We start from the raw sequence: 24278 nt of genomic DNA on the forward strand, positions 1-24278 counted from the left end.
CAGGAGAGCCTGTGCTGAGGCAGCGCTGGGAGCCGAGCACCCGGCCCACGCGGGCAGGATGTGCCCCCCCACCCCTGTTTGCCAGCACCTCAACTGTCTTGATGCACCCCAGAGCCGGCACTCCCTCCTTCCCTCCATGCCCAGCCCTAAGGGGACCAGTGCCAGGGCGCAGCACAGCATCCCCCTCCCGCTCTGCCCTTGCACTCCCAAAACCTGGTGCAGGCAACTGGCAGCCCCTGGCTGCGGTGAGGAGGAGGAGGAGGAGGAGGGGGCGGCAGCAAGACCCCATGTGTCCTGGGGCCATTCAGCCTGGCGGGGGCACCTGCGCCTGGCAGCTGTCATTGTCACCGAGCACAATGGCCTCACTGCCTCCACGCAGAAGCCAGCACAAAGCGCCCCGCGGGGCGCCCTGGCAATTACAGCCCGGAGAAAGCCAAGCTGGGGGTGTGGAGTGGGGAGCCATGATTGATGGGGAGGTTTGAGGAGGGGATAGGGGAACGGGCATTTTGGGGGGGCACTGGAAACAGGGAGCAGCAATCAGGAAGGATTCAGCAGATCCCAAAATGATCCTCACCTGCTCCTGTCCCCATGCGGCTGGACAACACCCTGGCATGGGGGAAGCTGCTTGCTCCCATCACCAGAAACTAGGGTCCCCCAGTCAGCTCCCCAACATGGCAGGCTCCTATAGACCCCTTCCAGCACCCCAACCACCACCGACGGCCAAAAAATAGGCCAGTCTGTGCCCCACCATCACCACTAACCCAGTTATCTCTCGGGAGCTGCCTTGGCACTAGACTCTCCCTCACTCATTAACTGTGTGCTAATTAGGTACCCGCCCCGGTACCCACCCCCAGTCTCTGGGGTGCAGGCAATGGCTCCCCCCCATCCCAAACCCACATGGGTGCACAGGGGTGTCGAAGTGGCTCAGAAAGGTGCCTGCCACGGCACACATGCTGCCTGTCGCTCCAGCTGCAGCTGTGGCCAGAGGGACAGGCAGCACATGTGCCATGGCACGGTTATGAGCCAGGGACCTGGGTGGCAGCAGCAATCGCATCCCAAAATGCTCATCTCCATAGGGAAGAAAGGACCCCATCCGGCGAGGAACCAGGGTGGCAAGTGTGGTCTTGCCCATCCGGACCAAGGCAAAGGAATCCTCAGGGAAAACCTGAACCCCGACACTGAAAACACTTAGATTTTGGAGGGGGATGCATGCACGGCTTGCTCTTAGCCCCCTTCAGCACCAGCCCGGCCCAGCTCTCACCCCTCTCTCCTCCTCTCCCCCAGCTCCGCGGGCCATTAACCCAGCTGCATCCTTTCCGCCTGCCCAGCCGTCACGCCGCCCGCCTCCCCTGGCATGCTGCACGGCATCACCTCTTGCATGGCTAATTGCCGACACCGGGCAGGATGCAGGCAGTGGCCGCGACAGGCAGGGAGCCGGCAGCTCAGCCTTTCCCCGCGCATAGCCTGTCAGCCGGCAAGGCTGGACCTGCTGATGGCACGAAGGGGCTTTGACGCCTGGGCTGGGGGCTCGGGGCACACTCGTGTCCCTGTGTTGCTGCTGCAGGACATGGGCACAGCCCGGCCATCCACCCTTTTCTCTCAGGTTTTCTGGCATTGACGACTCCCTGCAATATCCTCCATGCTCCACAGCACAGCAAACCCCTCCAGCACAGCAAATGCTGTATGGCAAACTCCAGGGGCTGCTGCCACCCCTCCAGAAGGGTGCTGAGGGCTTGCACATAGTGCTAAGCGTCCCCAGGACCCTGCCCACCGGCCTGGCTTCCCACCGTGCCCCCTGGGCAGCACCCTGCACCCCAGCCTAGCCCATGGCACCCACCTGGCAGCCAGGTCACAGCGGGCAGAGGAGGTGCCAGTCTGCTCCAAAGAAGGGGAAACTGAGGCACGTTCCTTGAGCAGCCGGAGGGACTCAGCAAGAGCCCCTCCAGTGCCGCCTGCCCCGGAAATGTCTCCTGCCAAGTGGGAAAACCCCACAGTGCCGGGTTGGGAGCATGCGACTTCCGCACCCCTGGGCAAATGCCCTTTGCCCCCCTTGTGCCAGTGCACTGGGCTTGGCACGACAGTCAGGCCTGGCCAGCGCGAGGGGAGATCGCCCCAGCCTCAAGCAGCCCCGAGCTGCCACCAGACCTGGCACATCACCCCATCCCCACTGACTCCCTCCGTGCCTGCGGCACCCAACACCAGAGCCCGAGGGTACACCCTGCTCCACAACTGCATCCCCCCACGGTGTTTTCTCAGCTGTCCCCCCTCCCCGGGGCGGCGCGGTCACCAAATCCTCGCCGAGTGGCGGCTGGGGCCAGAAGCCAGCTGCGGGGGAATTTCTGGCATGGCCCCAGGGCAAGGGTCTCCCCTGTGGTGCGGCAGCCCCCGCATGCCCGCTGGCACTGCAGGCACCGCCTTGACTCACACCACCGCCTCCTTCCCGCAGCCGGAAGGTGGATGCAAAGGGACGGCTCACCCGGCACTTCGCCCAGAGCATCCTCCCCACGTCATGCCCGGATCCCCCCTCCCCAAAACGCCTCCTCTCCCTGCTTCCCACCTGGCCGTTCAGCCCAGGTTATTTCTCCCTGAGGTTCAGGCAGGAGGTGCCTGGCCATTTCACCATCCCTACCCAGGACACCTACGGCCACCCACTCCTGTTTGGCCAGAAAGCGCCACACCCCGTATTTTTGTAGGTCCTACCAAAATAGCTTCCTCTGAGCAAACTGCACACATACACAAGCTGCCCTCATGCCAACAGCTGGGAGGCAAAAGAGTGTCACGTCCGACCTCAAAGGTGTCCCCATCCACCCAGCAAACCACCACAGGGACCTGGATCTAGGGAAGGCTGCGGGAGCAGGGCCCGCAGGGGAGCTGGCACAGACAAATTAATCTGGGGCGCCGGGAAAGATGCTGGCTCCACACACGCATTGCCTGCAGCAGGGTGCAGGATCCCAGGAATCTATGGCACCACGATGGCCCCTAAATCTCACCTCCAGAGCATCCATGGGGCAGAGCCTTCCCAAAAGAGCCCTCTTTCCCCAGGGGCAGGTAGGGGGATCCCAGGGGATACAAACATGGGATGAAGGCAATTTGGGGGGGGAGGGCGGGTATGGGAGAGACCCTGTTCCCGAATAGTGGGGTAAAATCCGTGTTCCACAGCTCTACAGGACCAATGCTGACTCTGCCACCGTGGGGTGTGCACCTTTGCATGTGCTCTTCTGCAGGGCAAAGAGGCCAGACCCCTCCTGGCACTGCCCCAGGCACTGGCTGGGTTGGGTCTGCAAGCAGCAAGTGCCTGGCACTGATTTACACCCCAGAGCAGGCGAACCCCCCCCGCCCCGTTCTCGGCAGGGACCCCACGCGCCAGCGAGCCCCTCGCCCCAGGTCCCCATGCCCCTGACCTTGCTCCTCATCTGCCCCGAGGTGGACACCTTCCGGATGAGCTTGTGGGAACTGTCCTCCTGCTCGCCCTCGCTGTCGGACGACTCCTCGCCGCCCGCCTCGGGCGAGATGGGTGCCAGCTTGTCCGAGTCCAGGGATGACACCGATTCCCGGGTCTTCCTCAGGAACAGGTCCCCGGGCAACAGCTTCTCGGCCATCTTCCCACCCAGCTTGGCTCAGGGCTCCACCGCCTCCTGTGACAGCCCTGAGAGGACAAGGACACACCGGAGTGGAGGAAGAGCTCTGAAAGGGGGTGCACAGCCCCTCACCCTCTATGGCTCGGCCAGCCGGGAGGTGCGATCCTGGAAATCAGGGGAGACGGTGCTCCCTCACCCAGGAACGCCATTCAGGGTGGCTTCCTTGCAGGCAAAGTTTTCCTTCCTCGCATTTTTTCGGTGTCCCAACTCTTCCTCACCCTGCCTGACATCCCAACACCATCTCTCGCTCTGCCATGGGAGACTGCGGCCACCCCATGCACTGGCACCGGGGTGCACCTCCCTTGCCGCAGCCTGCGCCAGCCCCCCCTCCGGTGCCCATCCCCAGGGTGCTGGGCTGCCCTCAGTGGCCGGGGGGAGGGAGAAAGGGGGTCTCCATGAAAAGCAGCAGCTGCCTCCCGCCATCTGCCTTGCTCCGGCAGCCGGGAAGGGCTGGGGGCATCTCCCGGCCCCACGCCAGTGGGTTGCCAGTCCCAAGCAGGTGGCTGCGCGTGGGGTGGGATGGAGGGGGGGGCGCGGGGCTCCCCAAATGCGGGGGAAGCCATCTCCCCACGGCATCCCTGCCCGCCCCAGGGGCTGCGGGCGGGCTGGAGGGGCACCTACCTGGGCGAGCCAGCCTGGCCAGCTGCAGGGCTGTCGTGCCCGGGCCGGGGGTGGCGGGGGGCACCCCACGGCGCCGTGCCCGGCCCCACGCGGCTCCCGCGGGCCGGCTCCGCCGCCCCCCCCGCGGCTGCCGGCAAACGTGGTGCCGTCTCCCCGCGCAGCAACAAGCGTTTCGGGGAGGTGGCGGGGGGGGAAACGAGGGCACCGCAGCGCTGCCGCCCCCCCCGCCCGGGCGCAGCCCCCCCCTCGCTGCGGGCCTCGCACCCCCCCTCCAACCTCGGGGCTGCCGGGTGCCAGGTCTCCGCCGAGCATCCCGCAGCACGCCCGGGAAGGGGGAGGCGGAGCGGCCCCCCCCGCGCACACACCTTGCACACCCCGAGCCGCCGCCGCCGCTTGTGCAAGGTCGCTCTTCCTCCGGCCCCCGCCCGCTGCCCCGCAGTCCCCCCGGCCCCGCAGCGCGGCCCCGCCGGGATGTGCCTCTGCAGGCAGCCCCGGCCCTGCCCCTGCGCCGCAAGCCCCGGCCTGCTCCGGCGCGGCGGGCGCTGCTGCGCACCGCGCGCGGCGGCACGGGCGGCCCACGCACGGCCCCGAGCACGCGGGCACGGGCGGGCACCCGCGCGGGCATAGGCGAGCACCCGCACCGCTGCCATGCACACACGTGTGCACCGCCCACGCGGCCACGGGCGGGCACATGCTCAGGCATGGGAGAGCACATGCACCGCTGCCGTGCACATACGTGTGCACCGCCCACGCGGGGACGGGCGGGCACACCCCCGGCATGGGCGCGCACATGCACTGCTGCCGTGCACGTACGTGCGCACACTCCCACACGCGCACAGGCATGCACAGCCCAGGCATGGGTGAGCACATGCACTGCTGCCATGCACATACGTGTGCACATGCCCACACAGGCGTGGGCGAGCACATGCACTGCCACTGCGCACATACAGGTGCACCGCTCACGTGGGCACAGGCGGGCATGTGCACGGGCGTGGGAGAGCACATGCACCACCGTCATGCACATATGTGTGCACCATCCACATGGGCACGGGCAGGCACGTGCATGGGCGAGCACATGGATGGCTGCCGCGCCCATATGTGCGAACACAGGCGCACATGTGCAAGCATGCACATCCCAGGCATGGGAAAGCACATGCACCACATCCACACATGTATGTGTGCACAGGCATGGGTGAGCACATGCACCACCGCTGTGCATATATGTGTGCACCACCCGCAAGGGCATGCACACGGTTGGCGTGGGCGAGCGCACACACTGTGGCCGTGCACATATATGTGCACATGCCCATGCATGCATCAGCATGCACAGCCCAGGCATGGGCGAGCACATGCACCACCTCCATGCAACTATATGTGCATATGGCCTCACATGCATGCGCATGCACAGGCATGGGTGAGCACACGCACCGACACCTCCACACACTTACTTGTACACACGCTGACACATGCACACAAACTATATGAATACGTAACGTGTGCTCGCAGCCCAGAAGGCCAACCGTGTCCTGGGTGCATCACCAGCAGCATGGCCAGCAGGTGGAGGGAGGGGATTCTCCCCCTCTACTCCACTCTGGTGAGACCCCACCTGGAGTACTGTGTCCAGCTCTGGGGTCCCCAGCACAAGGAGGACATGGACCTATTGGAGCGGGTCCAGAGGAGGCCACGAAAATGATCAGGGGGATGGAACACCTCTGCTATGAGGACAGGCTGAGAGAGTTGGGGTTGTTCAGCCTGGCGAAGGGAAGGCTCCAGGGAGACCTTATTGCGGCATTTCACTATATAAAGAGGGCTTCTAAGAAAGACAGAGAGACACTTTTTACCAAGACCTGTAGTGACAGGACAAGGGGCAACAGTTTTCAACTGAAAGAAGGTTGGTTTAGGTTGGACATAAGGAAGAAATGTTTTACGATGAGGGTGGTGAGACACTGGAGTAGGTTGCCCAGAGAAGTTGTGCATGCCCCATTCCTGGAAGAGTTCAAGGTCAGGCTGGACAGGTCTTTGAGCAACCTCATCTAGTGAAAGGTGTCCCTGCCCATGGCAGGAGGGTTGGACTAGATGGTGTCCGAAGGGCCCTCCCAACCCAAACCCTTCTGTGATTCTATGGTGCGTGTGCATGCAAACACCCCACAAAGGTGTATTTGTACAGGAACATGCTCCAGAGTGTGTGTACGGAGCTCACACACACGTGTGCACAGATGGGGGTGTGCCCCCAAACACCACTGGGAGTGAGAGAGAGTCTGGCCGCGCTTTCCACTTGTGGTGTGCACAGGGCCCCAGCCCCACAGCGTGGGGTGCTGCGGCCCCCAGTGCCCAGCCCTCACCCGCTGCTACTCTGGGACCCCCATGCTGGCAGCCGGCCAGGCCCAGACAAGAGTCCCTCATCCCCCCAAACCGCAGCCCACCCCCACGATGGGCCATGCCCAGGGGCAAGGGGCCTGGGGCTCCCTTGTCCCTCACCTTGTGCATGGCTTTGCCCTTTGAGCTGTAACAAGCAGGGAGGCAGGGGGGCTGCTGCAGGGTTGGAACCTCCATGTTTTGGGATTCCCTGTTTCCCACATAGGGCAGGGGGCCAGGGTGGGGGGCTTGGCTCTCACTGAAGTATCACTACCCACCAGATCCTCATCCTCCCCCAGCTCCTTCAGGACCAGGGGTGCAGCATACGGTGGGACAGACTGGGGATCTGTAAAATGGAGAGATTATAGTCCTGGGGAGACAGACAGCAGGGCCAGGGTCTACCCCAGCATGTCTGGGACCTGTCTGCACCTCTGAGAGACCCAGAAGCCCTGCATGCTACAATGAGCCTGCTGGCCTGCAGCTCCCCTGGGGTCCCACCCAACGATACCCAGGACCCACCACCCCATGGCCACATCCTGCGCAGGCACTGAGGGCCCTGGTACCCAGCAGCCTGACCGTGCTGCCTCCTGTGCCCTGGGTCCAAGGTCCTGTCTGGCAGCAGTGGGAGCTGCATGGAAGGGCAAGTGGGTCTTGAACAGGCCATGGGGCACAGACACACGCATGCATGCATCCCTGTCCCCGTGTGTCTGCAGTTGACCATATGCATGGGCTTGTACAAGTAGCCCTGCCCACACACATGTACACACACTCACCCACATGTGCACGCATTCACCCATGTGTGCTTACCTGCCTGTGCATTTGCTCACCTGTGTGTGCACACACGTGTGCATGCGTTCACATGTGCACATCACACATACATGGACACATTCACCCACGTGTATGTTCACCTGCATGTGCGCTCACACACATGTGCATGCATTCACATGTGCACGCCACACATTCGTGGACATGTTCACCCGTGTGTGTTCATCCACATGTGCAGTCACTCACCTGGTGCTTGTGCTCCCCGGCATGGGGCTGTGCTCCTCCCTGTGCATGTGTGCTCACACGCACAGCCTGTACTCATCTGTGTGTGTATGTGTGCTCACACGTGTGTGCATGCATTCACCTGTGTGTGTGCACGTTCAGCTGTGTGTGCTCACACACGTGTGCATGTGTTCACCTGTGTGCGCACGTGTTCACCTGTGTGCACTGACGTGCATGTGCCTGTATTCACCCATGCAGCCATGTGCTCATACTCAGCATGCTTTCAGCCATTCATCTACATGCTCTCATGTGCGTGCATGCATTTACCCCGGTGTGTGCTCGCATGCATTCGCAGACACTCACCCCTGTGCACATGTGCTCACCCGCAGGTGCATGGCCTCACACGCAAGCATCCTCCCATGTTTCCGCGCCAACATGCATGGACGTACACTCCAACACATGTGCATGAACACACCGATGCGCGCCCATGCCCACCCACACGTGCATGTGCTCACACACACCTGCACTCATGCACCCACACGTGTGTGTGCGCTCACGTCCACCCCCGTGTGCGTGTGCTCACACGCGTGTGCTGGTGCCATCCGGCGGCCGGCGCTGCCGTTGCACCGCGGCTCCCCCAGCTTGGGGTCGTGGGGCTGCCAGGCAGGGGCAGGGGGCCAGGCTCGGGGAAGGGGTGCCAGGCCCCACTCTGTGGTGCCAGGCTGGCACTCAGAGGCCCTGGGGAAGGCGTTTGGCCAGCAAGTGGACAGTGGCCGTGCCCACCCACGCCACCCTGCTGTGCTGAGGTGAACCAGGGCACCCCAGAGCCAGCTCAGCAGCAGCAGCACCGCGCCACCCCCGTGGGCAGTGCCACCCCACTGGGCCACCCACTCCCAGTGCCACCCCAAACATTCCAGCAGCGCTGCTGTAGCTGTGAGTGCCAGGTACAATGCTACAACCGTCACCCAAGTGCTATGCCCCCTCCATGTGCCCCTGGGGAGGGGTCCAGGCACTGCCCCCTGCCCAGACCCAGCCTGGTGGCACTGGGTGCAGAGGACCTCCCTGCCCATGGCTGCACCCCAGGTCCCTGCAGTGCCATGGGGGCATTTGAGTCCCAAGAGCTTGCCAGGGCTGGAGCATCCCCACCATGGCACACATCCGCCAGCCCCAGTGCTGGGGGACGCAGGGACAAACCACACAAGACACGGCTCAGTTGTGCAGCTGCTGCTGCTTTAGTGTGAGAGAGGCACAATAGGACTCGCCAAGGCACAGGCACCGGCACGCTGCCCCAGCACGGTGACCTGCTGAGGGCTGCCGGTCTCCCCTGAGAGCAGCACGTCCCACAGCTCCCAATGGGTGCAGTCTTTGGTCCTAGGAGTGTCCCCGGGCAGGCACGGGGGGCGGCTGAGACAGGGGGCATGCAGGGGACCCTGCTCTCACCAGGCACCGCTGTAGGGTGGGGCCAGGTAGGTGTGGGGTGTAGTGTTTAACAGGCTGGGGAGGGCCCACGGGGGGAGCAGCCATGCAGGGGGGGCTGCTGCAGTGCCAAGCAGGCACGTATGGGCGCTGCCTGCACCCTGGGGCTGGGCTGCCCAGCTGTGGCTACCCCCAAAGGGGCTGGGGCCCACCCTGCCTCCCCAAAATGCTTTCCCCCTCCCACAAGCTGCTACCTGTTACATGAAACCCCTGTGCAAAAACAGCATCGAGGCGCCTGCCTGTCCCATGGGGACAGAGGGACACCAGCGGGGCACCAGGGTGACCCACGGTGAGGTCTAAGTGCTATTTTGGGGCTGCTGTGGCACAGAGGAGGGGGACAGGTGTCCCATTTTGTCCTTAGCATGGTTTTTCCTCTATTAATCCCTCCCGGTGCCAGGGCAGAGGCTTGAAGTGAGGGCTGGATGAGGCCAGGTGGTCCCCGTGCCCACAGCACTGGTGGCAGGGGGTAACCGCAGCCCCTGGTCTAGTGCTCCCAGCACCCTATCCCCTGGCAGGCACCCATCCCAGGGGCACCCACCAAAATGTCCAGCACCTGCCTCAGCCCCCTGCGGTGCCTCGGAGCGGCAGGGAATGGGTTAAAGACCCGCTGGCCAGGGCCATTGTTTCGGACACAATGGAGAGGAAGAGGATGCTGGCGGCTGAAATTCCTCCAGCTCCCACTGGACAGACGGACCGAGCTGGACAAACAGACATGTTGGAGGACAAGGATGGTTTAACCCTTCCAGGTGCTGTGTGGGGATGCCCCGGGGCAGCCGTGGGACATGTTTAAGACACGTAATGCAGCACCAGCTGCAGGACAGGCACTGGTATCCAGGACAAGGTGGAGGGACCGCTGTGGGCACAGAAAGACCCAGGGGGGTGGCAGATCCATCCATCTGGTCCTGCTGGGCCATTGGGTGCTGGGTGGCCATAGAACCCAGGGCAGTTCTGTGGCACGACCACCCTGCCAGCGCCTAGACTGGCACCTCCTCCCCTGCTCGGTAAACTGGAAAAATAAATAAAAAGCAGGGGCTGGACAGATGGACGGATGCAGGGAGAGCCCCCAAGGGGCTGGATCCGCTTTGGCAGCAAGCTGGGGCCACGGCCAGGGTCCCGGGGGAAGGCTGGGCAGGGGGCTAGCAGCCCTTGGGGGCCTGGCCGAGGCTCTCATGCAGGCAGCGGAGCTGTTCCTGGCCCAGCTTGATCTTCTCCTCCAGCTCCCGCTGCTCGGCAATGAGGGCTGACTTCATCTTGACGAAGTGCTGGTAGTCCTGGAGGTGCTCGGCGGGCAGGTACCGCGCCACCATGGCGCCCACTGCCTCCTCCCGCCGCCCCACGTGCTCCTTCAGCTCCTTGGCGTCCTCCAGCTGCGCTGCCAGCAGCCGTTGCTTCTCCCGCAGGGCCACCTGCAGGCAAGACGGGTGGCGTTGGTGGGGCGTCCCGCACCCTGACGCATGTAGGTACCCCCCTGCCCCATGCCCACCTTGTCCTCGGCAGGGGCGTGCGGCCCCAGGCTGCCCAGGGCAGTCTCCACCCGGGCTAGGCGCCCCGAGAGGGAAAGCAGGAGGTTGACCACCTTGTCCAGGTCACCCACGAAGAGGCGGTACTTGTCGAACTCCCCCGGGGTACACAGGGCTTGCAGGCGGGCAGCCACATCCTCGCCCAGTGCCCCATTGGCACTGATGTCCTCCTGCAGCCCCCGCTGTGCCTCCCGCAGCACCGCCAGCTTGCGGCTCAGGCTCTCGATCAGCTGCAGCTGCCAGAGAGAAGGCGTCAGGGGCGACTGGGGCCACCCCCCATTAAGACTGGGGGACTGGCACATGGGTGCACGTGTGCCACACTGCACGGGGCCCCACAGACGGCAAGCATCTGGCTCCTGGTTCCCATGAGCATACGGCAATGCCCCCAGTCCCCGCAAGCACCCAGTGATGCCCCCAGTCCCTGTGAGCATCCAGCAATGTTCCAGTCCCTGCAGGCACTGAGCAATGCCCTCGGTTCCCAAGAGCATCTGGTGATGTCCCTGGTCCCCATGAGCACCCGACAATGCCCCTGGTCCTCGCAGGCATCTGGCTATGTTCCAGCCCATGAGCATCCAGCAATGCCCCTGGTCCCTGCAAGCACCTGGCAATGTCCCTGGTCTCCCCATGAGCATCCGGTGATGCCCCTAGTTCGCACGAGCAACCAATGATGCCCCCGTCCCTATGAGCATCTGGCAATGCCCCAGGTCCCCATGGGCATCATCCCCAGCAGTGCCCGCTTTACCTTCTTCTCCACCAGCTCGCGGTCCATCTCCTCCTCATCCTCCGAGCTCCCCTCCACCTCCGGCAGCTCCTTCACCTTGCTGAGAGGCTCAGCTTTGCCTGTTGCTGGGCCATAATGCGCCAGGTAGGAGGTGGAGCTGGCAGTGCTCCCAGGGGGCGGCGAGATGGGCTCGAAGCCCTGCCTGCGGGGACAGGGGCTCAGTGCCGTGGGTGGTAGGGTGCAGCCTGTCCTCGGCATGGTGCCCAGTGCTGCGCCAGTCCTACCTGTCCTGCGCCAGGGCCTCCAGGTGCCAGTCCTGCTGGAAACGCTCCCGCCAGGCCTGCCGCTCCCCCGCCACCAGCAGCTCGCCCATCACCTCGGTGGCAGTGCCGAGGGGGGTCAAGGGGGCCAGAATGCCGGCCAGGGAGTGGTCCCTGCCCGCCACGTTCCACAGCAGCTCTTCTGAGTCCACGCGGCAGGGCTGGGGCCGGCCCCCCTGGCAGCTCGCCTCCTCCACTGCTCCGGGGTTGGGCTTGGGTGCCCCCGGGGTGGCGGGGCTAGGGCCACCAAGCAGGGGCAGGGAGCACTCACTCACCCCATGGGGGCCGGCCCAGCCCCGCTCCTGGTTTCGGCCAAGCCTTTGGGGCTGCTCCTCCATCTCCCAGGGGTGCTTCGCCTTCGGACGCTCCTCCCCGGCCGCCGACATCCTGCCAACACGCACCCAGGGGCATCCAAGTCAGCTCCCCTGCCTGCCCATGGGGGATGGGGACATGCAGGGCCATGCCCTCCCGAGGGAAAGAGGTCAAGAAAACCCCAAGAAAACCCCACAGCCCGCCCCAAGGGGTGGATGAGGATGCTCCGACGCAGGGTTCAAAGGGCCACGTAGCCCCAAAAGCCACCCTATGCCCATGCTGTGCCCACAGCCCTGCTCCCACCCCCAGCGGCACTTGCCTGCAAATCTCAGCGCTGCCAGCATTGGGCTCGGGCATCCTGCGGAGCGATCCGGGGTGCTCGGGTCGGGACCAGGCACCTGGCGTGGCAGGGGGGCGAGCAACATGCCCCCGGGACCGGCCCTCCTGCTCCCAGGTGAAGCTCTGCGACCGCTCGCGCACGGCCTCAGCAATGCTGCGGGTCGGCACTGGAGCGGCGGCGAACGCAGAGCTGTGCCCAGAACCATCTGGCAGGCGCTGGGACATCCGGCGCTGCCTGTACTTCTCCCAGTTGGGAGGAGGCGGGCGGGGAGGTGGGGGGCCCTTCTTTTTGGGGACGCCGGGGGGGTCCAGCTTGGCACGGAGAAGGTCCCTCCGGTCGTGGCCCCGGGGGCTGGCAGGCTCCAGGTTGAGGTGGCTCTCGGAGAAGGCTCTGCCACGCAGCGGGCGGTGCAGGGGGTCTGGGGGGCTCTCGGGGGAGCGGGCCAGGCGGTCGCCATCCCACGAGAGGTCATGCGTGGACGTGGCCCGATAGCAGGGCGGCCACTCTGGCTCAGCACTCTCAAAACAGGGGCGGAAGGGGCCGAGCCTCGGGAAGCCCAGTTGGTAGTGGGAGAGCTCGCTGGGGAGAGAAGGGGGCACCCATCCCCCCAAACAGTCACCCCCGCCAACAGCTCATGCCCACCCCTACCTCAGTTTCCCCAGCCGGAGTCACCCAGCCCCGCTGGCAGGGGAAGCTCAGGCTCTCCCGATACCCCCGCACTGGGCACAGCCCCCCAGAGATGCCCCCAGCCCCCTGGGGATGGGTAAGGAGGGACCCACACCTCCATGGGCACCTCCTCGCACCCCCAGGCCCTGTTTGCCCAAGGTGGCATGTGACGCGCTTCGCAGGGCACAGTGTGGCTCTGACCAGGGCGTTAAGGGAGGTGCTTCGTACACCACCAACCAAAATCACAGTGGTCCCCTCGCCTCACGGGCAGAGGTCCCCATTGAGTAGCATGCACGTCCCGGCACCCCAGCACCCAGTGCGGGCTCACCTGATGGACTGGCTGGCTTTCCTGGTTATTGCCGGCGGTTCCCACTCATCCAGAGGAAATTCCTGAGTGGGGGAAGGAGACTGAGTCGGAAAGAGGGGTCAGCATCCCCCTCCCCAGCACCCAGGCTCCCCAGCACCCCCCAACCCATCCCTGTCCAGGCACAGTAGGCATGCAGGGAGTCTGCAGGGCCCCCCATGGGCACAGTACCCCCCACCCCAACCCAGGATCATGCTCCAGGGGTGCAGCGTGGTGCCAGTGCTGCTCTCCAGCACAGTCCCGGGGGGCTCACTCACCAGGGCGAAAGCTCTTCGGGGGGGCCAGGCATCGCTCTCCTCCCGCCCGGGGCGGGGGGCCGGGCAGCAGCAGTCGGGGCAGCGTGCCCAGGGCTGGGGGTGGCAGCGGCAAGCATGGCCACGGGGCAGTGGCTGGGTGCACAGGTCTCCCCCACAGTAGCGGCAGGGCTCGGGCCGCAGGGAGCCCCCATAGGGGTAGGAGAAGCCCCGCAGGTACTCCAGCTCCACTGGCCTCCCCAGCGGCTTGTAGCAGGGGGGCTGCTCCCGGCAGCACTCGGCGTAGGGGCTGGCGGAGCTGGGGCGGCCAGGCGAGGGGGAGCTGTAGGGCTGGTCCACGGAGAGGCGGCGGGTGTCCCGGTGCTCAGGGCCAGGGGGCTGGAAGGCACCAGGATCACCCGCTGGGGGCTTGCCATGCTGGGGCGGCACCGGCCGGCTGCTCTCCTCGAAGAATCGGCGGCGGTCAGCGAAGGGCAGGAGGACGGCCTCGTCGCCGCCCTGTGGTGGGGAGCTGGGGGCCGCTGGCCCCTGGCCATAGGCCTCCAGCTCGCCAGGGCTGGGTGAGCGCTGCCGCTGCAGCTTGCGCTCTGGGGACCAGCGCCAGCGGCCCCGGCCCATCGGCACCACCCGTTCGGGGGACGGGGGCCCTTTGGAGACTGGCAGTGGGTCAGGGGTGGGGATGCCCCGGTCCCCCGAGCGGCCGGAGTTCCTGCCGTCCTCACCGGGCGCAGGGCTGAGACGTTCAGCTGGGGCACGGGGTCCCTCCACCGGCACGCTGCCCTCAGGGGGCTCATCTGCCTCCTCCACTGGCTCCTCACCAGGCAGTGGGGCACCAGGACCCCCCCGGCTTTTCTGCAGCTGGGCCTTGCGCCGCTGGATCTCGTTGCGCAGGCTGGTGGCAAAGCGGTCGCTGCGGCGGCGCATCTGAGCGGAGCGGTGGGGAGGACCCCCCGCCCGCCGGCCCACTGCCCGGGTCTCCTCCTCCGCCGGCCCCTCGGTGCCGTGCACTGCGCTGGCTCCCTGCCCACCCTGCCCGCAGGCTCGCTGCGGCTCGGAACAGCAGCGGCAGGGTGGCAGGCGGCGGCACGGCTCCGGGCAGAGTGGGGGGTCCTCAGCGGCCCCCGCGGCCCCTGGCCGGCTGCCCTCAGGGTGCAGTGGGGAAAGGGTCCAGCGCTGCCCGTCGGGGGCCGGCGAGGCTCGCCCGCTGCCGGTGCCCACCTGGAGGGAGCGTAGCTGGGAGGCCAACAGCTGCTCAGGAGCACTGTGCCGGTGTGGCGCGCGGCCCTTGAGAGGGGAGAGCAGCAGGTTGTCACCCGCTGCTCCGGCATCCCGCACTTGGTGCACGCCACCATCCGGGTACAGCCGATTGCCAGGCTCCACACTCTCCCCCAGGAGCGGCTCAGCTGGGCACCGGTCCGGGTGGGAACTCAGCATGTAATACTGGTCAGCGGAGAGACGGTCCTTCGTGGGGTACGGCGCTGGCGTCCTCCTGCCCGCTGCCTCCACCTCCCCGTCCCGCTGGCAGAGGAAGGTGTCGGAGATCCACCGGCCCTTGGCGTGCAGCATGTCCGCTGACACCGACGCCTGGCAACTGTCCCCTCCACCGGCTGGGGTTGCCCGCAGGCTGTCCCTCCTGACAGGGGGCTGGGGGGGTACAGGCACCCGCCAGGCCTCGGGGTGCCGGCTGGCAGGCGACTCAGCCCCTGTGGTCAGGTAGCGCCCGTCGGAGGACTTGCAGGGGCCTTGGAGGCCGGAGTCGACGGAGGCGGCCTCCTCGGGGCGGAGGGAGAGGGCACAGTCAGAGGCAATGGAGCTGGCAGAGAAGGAGCTGTAGGCTGAGTCCCGCTTGCTGTGGTACATGCCCTGGTCAACGGGTGAGGGGTCCCCTTCATAGTAGGCCTGGCCGGGCTGGTCCAGGCTCTCCATGCTCCCAATGGAGCTGCTCCGGTCAGTGCTGCAGTGCCGGGACAGCAGGTTCCACTGCAGGGACAGCTCGCTGCCGCCCGGCCCCACGCCGGCGTTAGGGGCGCCTGCCACCCCCTGCCCAGCTCCCCGCCAGCCCCTCTGATGGGCATGAGACCCCGGGGAGCCAATACCCCCCCACCACATACATCCCCCGGGATAGGAGGGCACAGGCCGGCGCAGCCCCAACCTGCCCTTCACCCCCAGGTTTGGGGGCAGCACCAAGGCTGCCCCGGTGCTATCAGGGGGAGCAGGCACGGGGACACAGGGCGTGGGTAGCTCCGGCAACTGGGGACCTGCCTGCTCTGGCAGGGGGGACACTGGGACTCAGCAGCTCCTGGCCGGCTCCAGCAGAGCCACCGCCCCTTCCTGCCGGGAGCCAGCAAGTAAACAGGCAGGGGAAAGGGCAGTGCGGCTGCAGGACACAGGAGGATGCCCGACAGCAGCATGGGGCAAGCAAGCAAGCACCCCCCCACATCACCCCTCCCCGACCCAAGCGGGTGCCCCGTCCGCCCCCTCCCCTTCCGCGGTCCCAGGGGTGCCACCGGGAGTGGGTCGGGGGTCTCACCTGACATCACACCCTGAGGGCCAGGAGAGGCTGAAGGCATCAGCGGGGCAGTGCATGGCGGGGGCGTCGGGGCGGCTTTCGGCGAGCTTGGCCACGTGCCAGGAATGGGGCCGGAGGACGGGCACGTTCCTCCTGCCAAGAGCAACAGCAGGAGAGGACAAGAATGGGGAGGAAGCCGGGCCGAGGAACCGGGGCTGAAGTCACTTCCTACGGGGCTTCCTGTCCCCCCCAGGCCAGCGCCCGCCCAAGGGGGACGGTGGCGAGGAGGGTCCAGCCCTGCCAGCACCCAGCGCCGGGCAGGGGTATCCCATGGCTCCCCCCCACTGCCAGGGCTCCCCTGCCTGCAGTGTTCCCGCTGCCAGCATCAACAGGGGACCGAGGACGTGGCCCCAGCACAGCCCACAGGCAATGCTCCAGCAGGGCGAGGGTCCCTGCCGGGACTGAACTGGCTCTGCAGGCACCAAGGGAGCCTGGGGCCACATCTGTGTCCCCACCGCACGCCTGACCTTCCCCCCTTGTTCCTCGGACCCTCAGCATCTGCAGCAAGCCCCCACCACATCGCGTCCCCGGGGAGGGGTCCTGTGCCAGTCTCCGCCCCACCCCCTGTGCCAGGCAGGTCTCCAGTCCCCCCAGCACGCACAGGCAGCGATGTCCAGTGCCACTGCACAGACATGTGGGCAGATGCCACCTCCTGTACCCCCCAAGTGCGCGGTGCAGCCCCAGCATCTGCTGGATGGGCAGGGAGGGTGGCAGGGACGAGCTGTGGGGTCAGCACAGGGGTCCCTTTCCCCCCAGAGGCCCCAAACTCACCATGGATGATGCTGAGCCCTGGCACAGCCCCGTGGCACCCCCTGCCCCGTGGGCAGTGCCCTGCGCCGCCCCAGCCCCTGGGTGCCGCCGGAGCTGCAGCCTGGTCAGGCTGCAGCCAGGGAGTGGATGCAGGTCGCGGGGGGGGGGGGACGGGACTGCAGGGCCTGGCCCTGCCTCTCCTTCCTTTCCCAGGCAGGCAGCAGGCAGGCAGGCAGGAAGGGAGAGGAGCGGCCACGCTCGAGGATACCGCCCAGCAAGGCGGTGGCAAGCACTGCCCCGGTTCTGCTGGCGGCACACCGGGCTGGGGAACCCCCACCTACCATGCGGTGCTGGCAGCCATGGTGGGGCTGCCCCCTACCCCATCCCAGCACGGGGCACCTCCAGGCTGGAGACAGGGGCACCCCCAGGCTCCTGCCAGTCCCCCAGGCAGGTGATGCCCCCCGGCCTTGGCACCACCACACCCCTACCCCCACACCCGCAGAGCTGCCAACCTGCGGACGATCATCTTCAGGGTGCGGTAGGAGCCTTTGATGAGGATCAGGGCCTCCTGGCGGGACCCGTACAGCGGTGTCCCGCTGATGTTCACCAGCTCATCGCCTGGCTGCAGCTGGTGGGACAGTGCAGCCTTGCCCCCGTCCTCCACCTGGGCAACAGAGAAGGGCATCAGGGGGGGCACGGCCCCCCAGAACACCCCGAGGGGTGTGCCGTCGCTGCCGGGTGCCAGGGGAGAAAGAGGCTTCAGAAAGGGCGTGCCTGCACCCCGGGCACCGCGGAGGGATCTGCGGCACTGGGCTCTCCCCCTGCCTCAATCACATGAATTTCTGAGCAACGAAAGGGCATCGGGGAGGGGAGGCGAAGAAAAATGTCCCGTCCCAGCAGATTCCCCCACAGGCGCGGGCAGCACAAGGGCCCTTTGTCCGGCGCGGATGCCAGCGTCCCGCCACTGCTCCCAGCCCCACGTTGGCCCTGCCCAGGCACCCGTGGTTATTTCAATGCTGAAGGATGCCATCACACCGTGTGCGCCCAGGGAAGTCAACAGCAGGGGAAGCGCTGAGCTGTGCCCGGCCCTGGCACACGTCTACCCCATCCTGGCACCCATGGCCGAAATGGACCTGGTACCCCACACCACCGCGGCTTGGAGGACACAGGGCCACGGTGCTGCCGGCATGGAGGGCCCCAGCCCGTCCCCTCTGCCCCAGCAGGTAGGTGCAGCGCGGGCAGCCCTCGGACGGACAGTGCTGAGCCAGGGCAGGCAGAACACCCAGTGCTGGCACTCATTTCTGCCCATCCTGCTGCTCCCGAAGGCCGGGGATCGCCATGCCCAGCTGTGCTGGTTTTGGCTGACATAGAGTTCATTTTCTCCATAGTAGCTAGTATGGGGCTATGTTTTGGATTTGTGCTGAAAAGTGTTGATAATTCAGGGATGTTTTAGTTGCTGCTGAGCAGTGCTTACAGAGAGTCAAGGCCCCTTCTGCTTCTCACCCCACCAGCGAGCAGGCTGGGGGTGCACAAGAAGTTGGGAGGGGACACAGCTGGGACAGCTGACCCCAGCTGACCAAAGGGATATTCCAGACCATATGATGTCATGCTCAGCGTATAGAGCTGGGGAAGAAGAAGGAAGGGGGGGATGCTTGGAGTGATGGCATTTATCTTCCCAAGTAACCATTGCGCGTGATGGAGCCCTGCTTTCCTGGAGATGACTGAACACCTGCATGCCGATGGGAAGGAGTGAACGAATTCCTTGTTTTGCTTTGCTGGTGTGCACGGCTTTTGCTTTACCTATTAAACTGTCTTTATCTCAACCCACGAGTTTTCTCACTTTTGCTCTTCCGATTCTCTCCCCCATCCCGCTGCAGGGGGAGTGAGCGAGTGGCTGTGTGGGGCTTAGTTGCTGGCTGGGGTTAAAACATCACACCAGTCCCTCACACCACAGGGCTGGCAAACGAGCCCAGCTACTGGGCTGTGTGGTGGCAGTGGCACGGGGCATGCAGGTGCGTAGGGCAGGACCTGGGGTGCCCCGTGCCCCCATGCCTGGCATGGATGTGGAGCCTGACCTGGCCAGACCCTACAGCTGCCCGCAGGGTGACGGGCAGAGCTGGCCTGGCCCCATGCTTGGACTCCTGCACCCACCTTGCCCATGGGCTCCTCACCCTGCCCTGCCGCTCCCGGCCCGGCAGAGAAATGAGCTCTGCCCGCAGTGCCCGCAGCACTATCTCCACAGCCCAGCCTGGGCGGCAGCCAGGCCCCAGTGCTGGGGGGCACCCGCAGCTCCCCAGCAGGCCGGCCACCACGCACGAGCCCCCAGGCACCCCTTCCCAGCCCTGGTGCCAGGAAGGGCTCAGGGGGCATCCCCCTGCCCATGGGCAAGACGGCACCTGGGGAGCCAGGCAGGGGCAGCCAGGCCTCCTGCCCAGCCCGGCACTGCCCCATGTCTCTGCTTGGCACGGCTGTGCCCAGCGGCCCTCAGGTCTCACATTTTTTCAGGGACCTGGGGATTGCAATGCCATGGCCAGGCTGGGCACAGCCCAATGCACCTGCCTGTGCGGGCAGGCTGCCCTCCCACCCAGGAGTCGGCCATGGGGCTGCCTTCCTGGCACGGGGCCCCAGCTGCCTGCAAGGGCTCCCAGTCCCACCATGCACTCGCTGGAGTACCCGGGTTTAATCCCTGCCACACTGCTGCCCACCACTGGGCAGCTCTGGCAGAGCCGGCAGGCAGGACAGGCTGCACCTTCACCCCAGTCCTCTGCCCGGCCACGTGCCCAATCCATCCAGCCTGCCGCAGGGCTGAGTCAGTGGTGGTGGGTCGTCCCCCCCCAGTGCAGGACACCACCGGGGCTGCACCCACGACTGGGCCACCAGATGCGCCAGGGTGGACACAGCTCAGACCTGACATCGCTCACCAGGAGCTAAATCTGGCACAAACAGCCCCTTGTTCTGCCTTCGCCACCAGTGAACTCAGCACTGGCAGCCAAACCCCGCCGCCTGCTGCCCTGCCTGGCCGGGCCAGCCCCGGGCACTTCCCTGACACCACCCCTGGTGTTCACTCTGGGCCCTAATGGTGGGCACCAGCTGTCTCACAGAACTATCTGACTGACCCAGGAGAGACTTGTCTTAGAAGGAGTCACAACCATGGCAGTGCCTGAGCTGTGCCCACCCTGCCCCACGCAGACCTCCCTCCTTGCCTCCGACGTGCCGAGGGGGGCCTGTGCCAGCGGGCGCTCAGCAGCCCCACGGAGCCCGTGCCAGCCCTGCCGTGGGACTCTGCCACAGGAAAGGATCCTGCCTAGAGCAAGCTCAGACGACAAACTGTCTTACCGAGTGCCGGGACTCCCTTCTCCTTTCCGGCGTGGGGCCCGGGGCCCCCCGCACCGTAGGGGGGGCTGCTCCCTCCCCGCACGGGCCGGCAGGCACGCACCTCGGCCGGCCGCGGCTGCGGAGCAGGCGCCCCGGGGGACTCTCTCCTGAATGCACAGAGCGCTGGAACAAGCCCCCTTTGTCTGCAGAGCACACGCGGCGGCGGCGGCCCGGCCGGGGGAGCGCGGGGGCCGGCACCCCCCGGCCCGCAAGGGCCCCCCTCCATTCTCAGCAGCGGTGGGGAACGTCCCCTGGCCCCCCTATCCCCTCCTCCAGCAGCGGCGGACCCACCTAGACCCACCGCCCCGAGGCCCGGCAGCCCAGCAGCGAGTCGGGGGCGGGCAGCGGCCCCCCCGGCCCCCGGCTGGGTCCCGGCTCCCGCCCGCCGGCGGTGCCACCCCACGGCGCAGGGCAGGGACCGGAGCCACTTTTCCAGCTCCCCCAGCCAGACCACGCTGCCCGCGTCCCGGCGCAGGGCGTGGAGGGCCCCGGGGGAGCAGCCAGCCCGGCTCGGGGCAAGGAGGCAGCCCCGGGGCCGCGGCACAGCCCGGCCCGCCAGCACGCTGGCCCCGGCAGGACGGTGGCACTGGGCGGGCAGGCAGCCAAATCGCCCGGTGACAGGGGCTCGGCCGGACTCCGCGGGGGGACGGGGTGCTGGGGCACTCCCGGCCGCTGCCCGGCTCCCAGCGGGTTTCCCAGGCGGGCGATGCCCCCGCGGGGCCACGGGAATCGGTGACCCCCTGCGTGGCTGCACGTCGCGGCCGTGGGGCCCCACCCTCACTCTCCCCGCTCCCGGCTGCGGAAGGGACGCGGGCGGCCGGGCCCTGCGCTTCCCCCGCTCGGCACCACACCCCGACACCAGACCCCCGTCCCGGGTATGGCCCTGCCAAAGCGTTTCGGGGTGCCGGCACGGGACAGGGCGGACTCCGGTCCCCCCCACCGTGGCCCCCAGCGTCCCCGCAGAGCCCGGTGCCGGGGGTGCCCGTGGGCGCGGCACCCACGGATGGGCACACGAAGGGGGGCTGCCCCCCCCGACTGCGCCCCGCGGGACGGGACCGGGGGGGACGTGGGGGGGGACTTGGGGGCCGCCCCCGCCGCCAGCCCAACGGATGTGCCAGAGGAATTTCTTCCTGCCGCGGGGCCTGGGCTGTCCCTCCGCCCCCTCGGCCCCCACGGTCCCCCCTCCCACTCTCCCCCGCGGCTCGGGGTGGCGGGTCGCGGGGGGGACGTGGATGCGGGTGGCGGCCACGGCCCCGTCGCGCCACGCCGGGACACGCGACCCCACGGCCGGGGCTCCCCGAGCCCCCAGCGCCGCCGCGGGGTGTCCCCCCCTTCCCGCGCCCCGCCACGGGTCCGAGGCCCCTCGCGGGGGGATGCGGCGGAGCCCACGGGGGACCGCGTCCGGCGGCGCCTACCTTGGAGACGATGAGGGGCTCGCCGTGCTCCAGCCCGCCGCGCAGCGTGAAGCCCCAGGGCGCGCCCCCCTGCAGCTGCACATGCACGTACTGGGGGGCGCCGGGCCGGCCCTCGGACCGCTCCATGGCCGCTACCGCCCCATCCCGGCCTGGCCCGGCCCGGCCCGACCCCGCACCGCGGAGGAAATGACACCCCCGCCCGCCCGGGCTGAGCGGCGCGGGGCCGAGCGGCGGGGCGGGGCCGGCCGGCACCGGGGCTGCTCCGCCGCCGCCAATGAGGCGCGGGGGGACGGCGGCGAGCGGCTCGGCTCGGCTCGGCTCGTCACGGCATGGCACAGCTCGGTTTGGCTCGGCTCGGCACGGCACAGCATGGCACGGCACGGCTCAGCATGGCATGGCACAGCTCGGCTTGGCCCGGCACAGCACGGTACAGCTAGGCACAGCATGGCATAGCTCAGTTTGGCATGGCTCGGCTTGGCTTGACTAGGCACAGCACGGCTCAGCTCAGCGTGGCATGGCACAGCTCAGCACAGCGTGGCATGGCACAGCTCAGCACAGCATGGCACAGCTCAGCTTGGCATGGCTCAGCTCGGCCAGGCACAGCTCAGCTTGGCTCAGCGCAGCATGGCACGGCTCAGCATGGCACGGCTCAGCACAGCACAGCATGGCATGGCTCAGCACAACATGGAACAGCTTGGCTTGGCATGGCTTAGCTCAGCCCAGTTCAGTTCAGCACGGCACAGCTCAGCTCAGCCTGGCACAATTTGGCTCAGCTCAGCATGAGATGGCAAGGGGGCCAGCATGGGTTGGGTGGCCCAGCATGGCTTGGTCTGGCACAGTTCAGTGCAGCTCAGCTGGGTTGGCACGTTTTGGCTTGGCTCAGCTCAGCATGGCATGACACAGGGCTGGCACGGTTCAGTTTGGTACAGCATGGCATGGCCAGGGACCTGACCTGGTTTGGCTACACTTGGCCTGGCCCGGTTTCCCTCAGTGCAGTTCAACTCGGGTTGACATGGACAAGCACGGTTCGGCTCGGCACAGCGTAGCCTGGCCTGGCTTAGCTTGGCCTGGCACAGTTCAGCACAGCATGACCTGGTTTGGCCTAGCACAATATGGTGCCGCCAGGGACCAGCACCATTAGGGACAGCTCGGCACGGCTCAGCCTGGCATGGCACAGCTTGGCTTAGCACAGTTCAGCCCAGCATGGCAACGCAGTGTGACCGGCAGTTTGGCAGCACTCACGCGGATGCAAGGGGGTGCCTGCTTGGGTGGCAGTGGGGTGATGCAGCACCCACCACAGCTCCGCGGGGCAGAAGGCTCCCTGTGGCACCCCGCCCCGACAATCACGCTGGCGCCCTGAGCCTGTAGGCAAGCACGCGCTGCCGGCTCCTGTCTGGCCTGCCCGTTCCAGCCCCCACCCTGTCCTGCCAGGCACCCCGGGGTGTGCGTGGCAGTACGGCTGTGCTTCACCTCCGCCTTTCCCCCACCAGGTCCAGGAGGGGCTGCTGTGCCCCTTTGGGGAAACTGAGGCAGGGGAAGGAGGCGGTGGGCGGCAGCTGGGTGTGGTGGGGCTGGATCGGTGCTGGTTCCCGGGGGAGCCTGGGAGTCTCGCTCCTCCCCTTCCCAGCTGGGGCCCCAGCTCTCACTCATCTTTCCAGACAGCACAGCCGGCCTGGAAAGCTCTGCCCTGCCAGCAACACCTGCGGCCCCTGGCTGCCTGCAGGCTGGGTGGGCGCAGTGCTGTGACCCGGGAGGGTGGGCTTGCTGTGCCAGGCTGCTGAGCTACCCCCGGGGTTGCTCAGCCCAGGCGCAGGAAGGGTCCCTCAAGTTTTTCCTGGCAGCCTCTGTCCACTGGCACCTGCCTTGAACCCTGCCTGCGTCCTGCCCAGCCCAGCTGCAGGCAGCCCAGTAAATGTGCCATGTCCTTGTGCCAGGAGGTTCCAGGGCATGGGCACGGGGTGGTCCCCAGGCTGTTTGTGGCGCTGGAGCCCACCCAGCAGCGATGCATGGCCCCCCTCACATGGCCTCAACATGTCCACCCCTGGCCTGACTCTCCTGCTCTCCTCCATGGTCTTGCTGCCGCCCTTGCCATGCCCCCCACTCATGGCGAGCTCCCGCCATGCCCAGACTTTTCCCAGCCTCCACCGGGCTCAGCTGCCCCCGTGCCCTTTCCCAAATGAGTAACCAGGGCTGCCCGGCCAGGCGTGAGGGTTCTGCACCCTGGCTTGTCACATGGCCCCACACCCCATTAAGCACCGCATCCCCCCCCACGCCGGCACCCCTCCAGACGGCCCTCCCAGCCCTTACCACTGTTCCCGGCTGGGAAGGGTGGGCAGCACCCAGAGCAAGGCAGGCACCAACACACCCCCCAGGTCCCCCCATGTCCCTATACCTGCACCAGTGGTTCCCAACCAGAGTGTCCACCCCGCCCAGCCCCCTCCACCCCATCAGGAGAACAGCAGTGTCCTATGCGGCTGGGCACCATGCCAGGCACTCTGCTGGGGGCATGGGCTGCGGCTGCCTGCATCCCTCTCTGTGGTGCACAAAGCCTGCCTTGGGCAAGCACCACAGAGCCACAGAGCGGCACCAGGGCTG

The 24278-nt window shown here is 66.8% G+C and overlaps 1 protein-coding gene across 1 annotated transcript; it reads right to left on the bottom strand.

The window, feature by feature from the left end:
• Positions 1–8720: 8720 nt before the first annotated feature.
• SHROOM4 (shroom family member 4) lies at positions 8721–21851 on the bottom strand. Its single transcript, XM_075162670.1, has 10 exons — positions 21684–21851; positions 17406–17557; positions 16105–16236; positions 13578–15528; positions 13285–13346; positions 12270–12869; positions 11603–12025; positions 11340–11520; positions 10561–10833; positions 8721–10483 (listed from the first exon to the last, which is right to left on the bottom strand). The coding sequence occupies exons 1-10, from the start codon at positions 21807–21809 to the stop codon at positions 10214–10216; spliced, it is 4170 nt and encodes a 1389-aa protein (XP_075018771.1). The 5' UTR covers positions 21810–21851; the 3' UTR covers positions 8721–10213.
• Between the last annotated feature and the right edge of the window lie 2427 nt (positions 21852–24278).

This window comes from Calonectris borealis, chromosome 13 (assembly GCF_964195595.1).
Source record: "Calonectris borealis chromosome 13, bCalBor7.hap1.2, whole genome shotgun sequence".
NCBI classification, from domain to species: Eukaryota; Metazoa; Chordata; class Aves; order Procellariiformes; family Procellariidae; genus Calonectris; species Calonectris borealis.